Below are 8,545 nucleotides of genomic sequence, written 5' to 3' on the forward strand. Positions count from 1 at the left end.
AGGGACAGTTTCCTCTGTAGAACTCAAATACTCTCTCCATCATTTGGCAACAATGGCAAGGACAGCTTCTTAGTTTAGTGGAAATCTTTTGGATACACCAAAAGAAAAGCTTTCTTAAAAAATTGTTATTAATTTCCTCATACACAAGCTGTGTTAAAAGGAAAATGAAGAATGAGATCTTTTATTAAGTAAAATGACGAAGAAACTCTTTGGCAGTTACATTGCATCAATGCAAGTTCACTAGCCTGAAAATTAACCTAGCAAAATGGAATAAGACTTCCCTACAGGGTATAGAGGGAGAAATAAAAAAGAAGTGTCTTAACACTACAATAAACTTTTGTTTGCTTCTGTTTGTTTTCTGGGCACTGTTTGAGTGTCACTACCCTCTGTAGTGCTACTAGATGCAAAATTTTGCCTATTATCTTCAGTTTTTGAGCTCTCAATGGCATCTTTTCGTGCAGGATTATCTAGGCCAGTTTCCTCGTCGAATCGCTTGCTTCTTACAATGCCTTCATCAGCTACGTTCTGATCCACCTTATCCCGCCTGAAATGGAATCAAATATGTAAATTTGATCTGCCAGCACTATAAAAGCATTTGACTAGTCTTACCAAATAGTTTAATTATCGAGATTGACCAACAATTTACAATACTAGTGATTTGCTTTCTCACAGATGAACACAGAACAAACATTTCAAGTACTGCACCAGCACCTTGACTGTCGAGTCATTAATGAACATGAAACAAACTCTTTAATCTTCTGCATTGTGATAACTAAACTAAATTGATAATCAACAGAAACCATCCTAATCCAAGTTGAGATTAAGTGCAAAACAGGCATGTTGGAGGAGAGTTATCACAGATAAGTACGAAGTTCAGGTTTTGGGTGGATGACAAAAAATCTCTCATTGGGTAGCCTTATGGAGAAGTATTGTGGAAGGAGTTCTACCAAAATGTTACATTTAGAGATGAAGATGGCACCATAATCAGCTTGTGGAAGCAAAAGGGGAATCCCCCATGGTGAAGCATTCTCGGCCATTTTCATCATATGCAACCAGCAGACAGCGATGATGGCCCAGCTTTGCAAAGAACAGAAAGGAATAGTTTTTTGGGACCTGAGCTATTGGAGAAACTTCAAAAATTGCCAGATTGGAGAGATCAACAGTTTACTTGAAAGTAAACTCTTATATTAGCAGGTCTCATCTATGGAAAAGGATACATGGAGATATGAAGGGCAGAGAGATCATATGCCTACAGCGAAATCTTTTGTAACAAGATATTAAAAAGAGAAAGCAGAAAGTGTTCCCTTGTTGCCCGATTTGGGTGCCTAGGGTGCCAATGGAAGTAACTTTCTTCACCTTTTTAATATCAGTTGCATATGGGGGATTTTCCCACCATATCAATAGACATATTATCCTCTTAGTTCTATGAAAACATGGACAAAAATAAATCTAATATACAAGAAAAAAGACAAACCTCATTTAGGAACCAAATTGTTACTTACCCAGAATAAACAAGAAGCCCCACAGCAACAGCAGCAAAAGCTACAAAATATATCCAGTCAACCTGAAGAACATGATACTGATTTCAGAACAACACTAGTGAATCACAGCAAAAGGAGTAGTTCCATGTATAAATAGATTTTAATGTCAAAATGAAAAGAAGCTGATTGCTCTGCAAACCTTCTGATGGTATACAAAGATACGAATTACAACAGCCCACATATCAGAGGTAAGCAATGCTAAGTTTAACATTGTGGCACCACTCCTCTGCATCCAAAAGATGGCATTTCAGAATGATAAAAGAAGAAAAAACTAGCTCCAAACCTGATGAGCAGCAATAGAAAATAATTTTCAAGAACCAGGAATGTGATGATATCTACAACAAGACATAATTTTTCTTAACAGGTCAACACAGTGTAGATTGCATCACAACTAGATTTAGATTGGAACATAGTTGATTGATCAATTGATTTACTTTTTTTATACATATAGATATACACATGTAAATGAACCAATAGAAAGATAGATGGAGCGATTGAGAGAGGGGGCAATACCTTCAGCAAAATGGGAACAAATGAGTAGAATAGAAACATCGCCAATGCAAATCCAACAAAGGGAAGTGCCTGAAATTCCCCATGGTAATAAATGTTTGAACAACTTGATGTGAGGATAAACAAAAAGATTACCAGCAAATGGATAATGAAACAAAGTACATAAACACAAAATATGAGAAGTAATGGCGAGCTAATTCCCCTCTTAAAGAACCTCACAACCCACATTATTAGACTTACTTTTGGAATGGCAAGTTATGCTCCTTGAGATAAAAGAAACCGAGATATCTCATATTTCTATATTGTTTCAGTTAACAGAATCCAGCGACTTAGCCTAACTGCCCCTTTTCTGAGCCCTCCCACCATAGCCCACCACCTTTATCCCACTTCCCTAAAATAACAGCCCTCTATTTCTTTCCGTTCCAGTTTTAGAATTAGAATTAAGATGGGAAAACTTACATTTTTGTAGCCTGTACAATTTGCAAGGAGAAGTGGGTAGTTGAACATAAAAGAGGAGTCATAATGTTTTGAAAGTGGAGGGAGAGAATCTGAAAGGTTGGATACTGTTTTATAATGGCGTATGAGGTACAATGTTGCTTTCTCAATCACATCAGATTTCATTCCTTTTTCAGTATTGTTTTCCTTTTCATTATTGGGAGGGCAGATGACTGTATAGGACATCAGGAAAATGTGGACCTCATTTTCTTAGAACTATGCAGGTTGTGTATTGTTAAGCTCACCTTTTATAATTACAGCTTCATGTTTGGGTTCCATTGATAATTGTGGGAAAAAAGAAGTGTTCAAATAGGTCATATATCCAACATCAATGAACTTGCTCAGAAATTAAAGATAATAATGCTACACAAGTTTGCTCTTCGAAAGGCAGCATTAATTTCTTTCTTCATTTTCTGTATCTGTGTTCATTTGCAAGGAAATAAAACAAGGCATAAGAGACTTACTGCTCCAGCTGACCAGTGAATGGACTTCAACTCATTGCGCTCAAGTATGCTTCTGTAGCATGGTTAAAGAAATCACGTACAGAACATAAGCAGCAGTTAAAGAATATGCATTTATCAAGAAAGAAGGTTAACCCCAATAAGCTTTTATAACAACTAAACCAAGTATCGTCCAACTGTGTGAATTGTGTGTTGAACATTAAAGAGAAGTGTTTTCAAGCAAATTAGGATACATTTGGCAACCACTAACAATGGCACCAAAAAGGCCCAGAAATGCCATGAGTTCAATCATATCAGCACTTTTGACAAAAAACTCCTGCATAGAACATGAAACAAAAGCATTAACAATGTGAAACAGGATAGCCAACTTGAGAAACAAGACCAAAAGAGAAACAGTTCATAGTAAAAAGGGTACTGTACTGCAAGGAATCAACACTACCTGAGAGAAATATAATATATATGAGAACAAAACTCCCAGTCTATTCTTGCCTTCACAGTTTGTGGAATGACTTGTATCCTTCACCATAAGGTGAATCACTAACAACAACATACCCTGTGTAATCCCAGAAGTGAGGTTTGGGGAGGGTGCGGTGTATGCAACCCTACCTTGAGAAGGTGGAGAGGTTGTCTCCAATAGACCCTCAAGTTATGAGGTTGTTTCCAACAGTTTAGGGATCGGTCAAAGGGAACACAAGCAAATACTTTCAACTGGAACGACCTTGCTATGTCTCACAGGGAAAAAAAAACTTTTCTAACTATGCATAGATATCATTTTTGGTTCAAAAAAAGCTAGTGAATATGCACAGCTATCAATTGCTTACCTCACTGACATTACTCACGGCATACAGCGTGGCTCCAGCAATTACAAGTATATCCCCTTTGATAGGATTGCTACCACCTACAGCAGTGAGAAATTCAAATATTATTCTTCAGATAATAGGCATGCTGAATTTAAGTCAAATAGAGCCGGCAAATGACTAAAGTGAAAAATCTCTAAAATGAGAAGCAGCTGGATTAGATTCGCAAAGAATCATATGATTACTCCCTTTCTAAGTATCAGAAGATATATGATCATACATAGAAAGCAACTTAAGCAATGCGAAAGAGCATGCAGTGAAGCCACGTGAATAATTAACATCAAAGGGAACAAGTAGGATGACTACTGGTTGTAACACTATTACTTGATCGATCTGCAGCATGTACATCTGAAAAGATCACCAGGACAAGACCAGCAATACAGATGGCAACACCAACTAATTTTCTGGGTCTGTATTTTGTCTTCAAGAAAAACCACGTAAAAAGCAGAACACACGGAATTGCCCAGCAATCCAGCAACATCACGCTTGTTAGGGATGTGTACTGGTAAGCCTTCACAACTGCAAAGCAAAGGCAACAGAAAATGAACTGAGAGTTTTCTTAATTACAAAATGTGGAGTTCTATTTCGTGCAAACATGCATTGCCAATCCTCAGAATCTCAATCCAGAGGAGGAGATTATAGTCTGTAGAAGTACAGAGGAAACTACGTATTTTGAGAGACTGATGCAATGCTAAGGAACAATTTTCATAACATTCATATGGTTTTGTGGTCAATCCTAGCAAGAAAAAATCTAAGATAAAACACTAGAACGTTGAGGAAGAACTATGGTACTAGTTTTCTGTGTTCCGTTGTGCAACATCATAATGTTCCTATAATGCATAATAATCACATAGTTCAGATGACATGCACGGAATTGACTTTAATAATCAGATAGTTCAGCTGACATGCATGGAATTGACTTTCCAAATAGAAGTAACATGGCATGTATATCGCTTAGCAAAAAGCAAGTCATCAAGGTTTGATCAGTGAATATTCATCAAGTAGAACATATTCATTTCTCGAAGATACAAGATGGGGTAGGTGAAAGAGATGGAGAAAGATGAGGGAAAACAGTTCAGTTGACACCTATCCACGAGAGAAGGTCAATGAGGCAATTACCCAGAAAATTGGCCTCCACATCAACTATTCCAAGGAGGATGTAATAATACCATTTTGCCTGATCAAACAGAAAACAGAAAAGAAGGTAAACAAAGCATCAAATCTACATACAACAGCTTGCTTAATTAAACAAGCATCAGCAAATAAAGTCGTTTAAAACAAAGAAAAAGAAACAATTCTTAGAAAAAAAATTGAGTTATAAATCTCCAATATGATAAGGCAATTAAAAGGAGTTTTTTACATGTCTTGGGAATTGGATACTCTACCCATGTCAAGGTTTCAAGTCGAATACTCGTCCATATGGTATGAGAGCCAACCTTTGATCTTAAGAGTATTTGATAAGGTATATAAAAGTTTTGAGCTACTCCACCCGTCACCGTAGGGATTTAAGTTGGATGTTCAAATTGTACAATAAATAGCAACAAATCAGAGCTTGTTCAAGCAATGTGCTACAAAATGAGTCAGGCTAGTTTTGGTTCTCAAATTAAAGATTCGTCTAAGCTCTTAAACTTAAACCTAAAAGCTTTTACTCTATATGCCCTAAACACAATTTTAATAACTACTTAGGTGAGAAGTGAAAATAGTTGTACAAAGTGGGAGAATATGCAAGGCCAATAAAAAAGAAAATGTTATATGGACTATGGAGAAGAATCAAGTTGGGCCTAATAACTCTTGCAGGAATTTCATAGATCTTGGACATATTTTGATATACTATATTTTTTCCTGAGCCTAGGATATTCAACATGCCTCTGAACACCAATAACTAACTCCAGCCACAAGATCTTCACCTTCATATACTTGTCAAAAAGTATTGTCATTCTTCATATTGTCAAATAATTAAATTGCAGAAAGCACATTAGAAAATCATATGGAGAACAATGATGAAAAATCAAACTTCCCGAAGCAAACCTTGATCCCCTCTTGCCTGTAAACCATAAAACCTCCATAAAATAATGCCAAGAGCACGTAATTTAGAAAAGACTGGGATGTCGGTGCATTGATTCCTATGACAAGGAAACAAATTACTTATCAAAAAAGAGACATGGATAAAGGACACTAAATTAAATTACATTTGTCTTTTGAAGGAGGGGATGGGAGGCCAAAGACAGAATATTGGGTGGCAATATCTTCTATATCACCCCCAAATTATTGCTATCTTTGTATGAATTTTCTGAACGTCAGTTTTTAGAATTTAGAAATTAGGTTAGCCGTCACAAGAACTAAAAATAACAGTACTTAGACCCAGGAATATCATTGCTACCCTCCCCTTACATTTTGCCATCCATTAATACTAACTAAAAGAGACAGCTATATTCACAGAGTAAGTTAGCCGTCTCAAGAACTCAATTTGCTAGCTAGTACTGGTTCCACTCCATACGGATGATGACCATAGACTAGATACTACGAAAAATTCCGAGGAAAAAGGATTGTCTGGATAACAAAACTATAAAGCGAAGTATGTTTTTCAACTTTCTACATCCAAAATTGAGTGTCCAATTTCATGTATAAGCCCAAAATCAATATTTTACTACATTCATCATCTTCAACAGCATGTCAATCTTACCCTTTTTATCAATTCAAACAATGTTCATTTTTCCCGAAAGTAAAAATTACACTATCACCTTTTATTTTATCCAGAGATTTTCATTATTAGAATTTCCATTACATATTATATGGTTCCCCTGTGGACCACCACAGTTACTCTCTTCTATTCATTCAGCAGAACCTATATGTTTCTCAAAAAATTACACAGCACGTAAATTATATCGTGGAACCTGAAGATCCAGTAGGACAGTGGGGATTTCATTTATTTATTTACCCCCTCCCATGGAGCTCCCACCCTTTTTGCTCCCTTGGTAACTCGAACTCTCAACCTTTGAAAGTGAGGGGTGCTTACCATCAGAGCAACTTCCTGACAGTGGGAATTATTAAGCCCGCTTGGTCATAGAATTTTCCTTCCTTTTTTACAAAAACTATTTTCAAAACAATGTTTGTTTATACATCAGAATGGTATTTTGGTTAGTTTTTGAACATGAGTTTTTCAAATTTGAAAAACATGTTTTGACCAGTGTTTTAATCTAATCTATCTTCTACTCACAGAACTTCAATATTTTCAAGTAAAATACACGTCCAAACAGAACTTCAACTTTCAAATACCTTTTCCAACTTCAACTGCAAATACTATTATTTTTTTCAAATATCACTCAATTCATGTCCAAACGCAAACTTAAACCAAGTAAAAGATTATGCTGGCATGCCTTCCTTTCTTTTCCCGAGAAAAAAGGAGAAAGAATAAGAATATTCAAGGAAAAGTAAATTGTAGCTCCTACATACTACTGTTCATTAAACAATAATAATGGAATCATGTTTTTACCTGAGAAAGAATGATCAAAGGCGGATGTAGCCTTTTCGTACCAGGTTCATATGAACCTAGTATACTTTCAACATGGAACATAAATTTACATGTAAAAATTCGCTAAAATTGCAGCATATATATTATTTTCTTTTATAATCATCCACTACAACTAATTCCACGCTTGTACAAGCTAACTTTATTTATTAAGGCTAGAACAGATGAAAAGAATCAACTAGTGTTTTTGTTTTACCTAATACCTCGTGGCTCTCAACCAGTTGATTGACCACTGGGGCACACATTGGATGCTTGCAATATATATATATTGAATCCATAATTTTAAAAACATAACGTGTTCAATGCTAAGATGAATCGATACCTCTTAAGTTCGTATAACACACTCAAAGAGCCAACCTACTCGAGCTTCAGATAATATAACAATCGAATTTTGCATCAAATTCAAACCCAATCACAAAAACTAAAATTAAGCAAAATAAACAGAAAATTTTACCTTTTCTAGCGAGTTCGGACGATAAAAACCCTGTGGAAGTGATGAGAAGGGACAGAAATTGGCCCAATAGAAGATTAATCAATGTCTGCTTCGTCCAAATTTCCTTCAGGTTAACCATACTGGGAAAACCCAATAAATAACTTGGAAGAATTTTCACAGAGAATGCAGAAAACTGCACTCTCTTCTTGTTCTTCAAAATAATTATAATAATTCCTTCCTATAAATGGAAGGATTATATAGAGATTTAAAATAACTTTTATGATGATGAAATTGATTAGTATTAGAATTAACTTTAAACCGAATCTTTAGAAGAACCAAAAAAAAAAAAAATTAACGGCCGTAAAGAGTTCCAAAATTCCTCGACGCTGTCGCCCATTATCGTGAGAAATTGACCAAAAATTTATTTGTCTTGTTTTTTTAATTATAATATTAAAAAATATTAATATTTTACGTATATTTATTTTAAAATTATAAAATCTAATTATTTTTGTTAATTTATTAAAATTTATATCAAATTAAGATCGCATTGACCAACAAATAATTACTTTTTTCTGATTATTTTTTTCTTATAGCAATCCAATTATAAATTATTTGTGTTGTTTTAGCGGGAGAGATTAGTCAATGTTGTAACCATATAGTGGGTCCACTGAAAATGTCTACTGGAAGATTATAACATATGCGTGGACTTCACTTCATTA

At 35.3% G+C, this 8,545-nt stretch overlaps 1 protein-coding gene across 1 annotated transcript; it reads right to left on the reverse strand.

Moving 5' to 3' along the window:
• Positions 1-165: 165 nt before the first annotated feature.
• Positions 166-8,093, reverse strand: LOC129898786 (uncharacterized). The gene is made up of 11 exons (XM_055973464.1): positions 7,848-8,093; positions 5,893-5,987; positions 4,984-5,041; positions 4,189-4,383; positions 3,829-3,905; positions 3,241-3,323; positions 3,011-3,062; positions 2,055-2,123; positions 1,681-1,767; positions 1,503-1,564; positions 166-544 (listed from the first exon to the last, which is right to left on the reverse strand). Exons 1-11 carry the CDS (start codon positions 7,963-7,965, stop codon positions 325-327), a joined length of 1,116 nt encoding a protein of 371 aa, XP_055829439.1. The 5' UTR covers positions 7,966-8,093; the 3' UTR covers positions 166-324.
• Between the last annotated feature and the right edge of the window lie 452 nt (positions 8,094-8,545).

Source organism: Solanum dulcamara, chromosome 8, assembly GCF_947179165.1.
Source record: "Solanum dulcamara chromosome 8, daSolDulc1.2, whole genome shotgun sequence".
NCBI classification, from domain to species: Eukaryota; Viridiplantae; Streptophyta; class Magnoliopsida; order Solanales; family Solanaceae; genus Solanum; species Solanum dulcamara.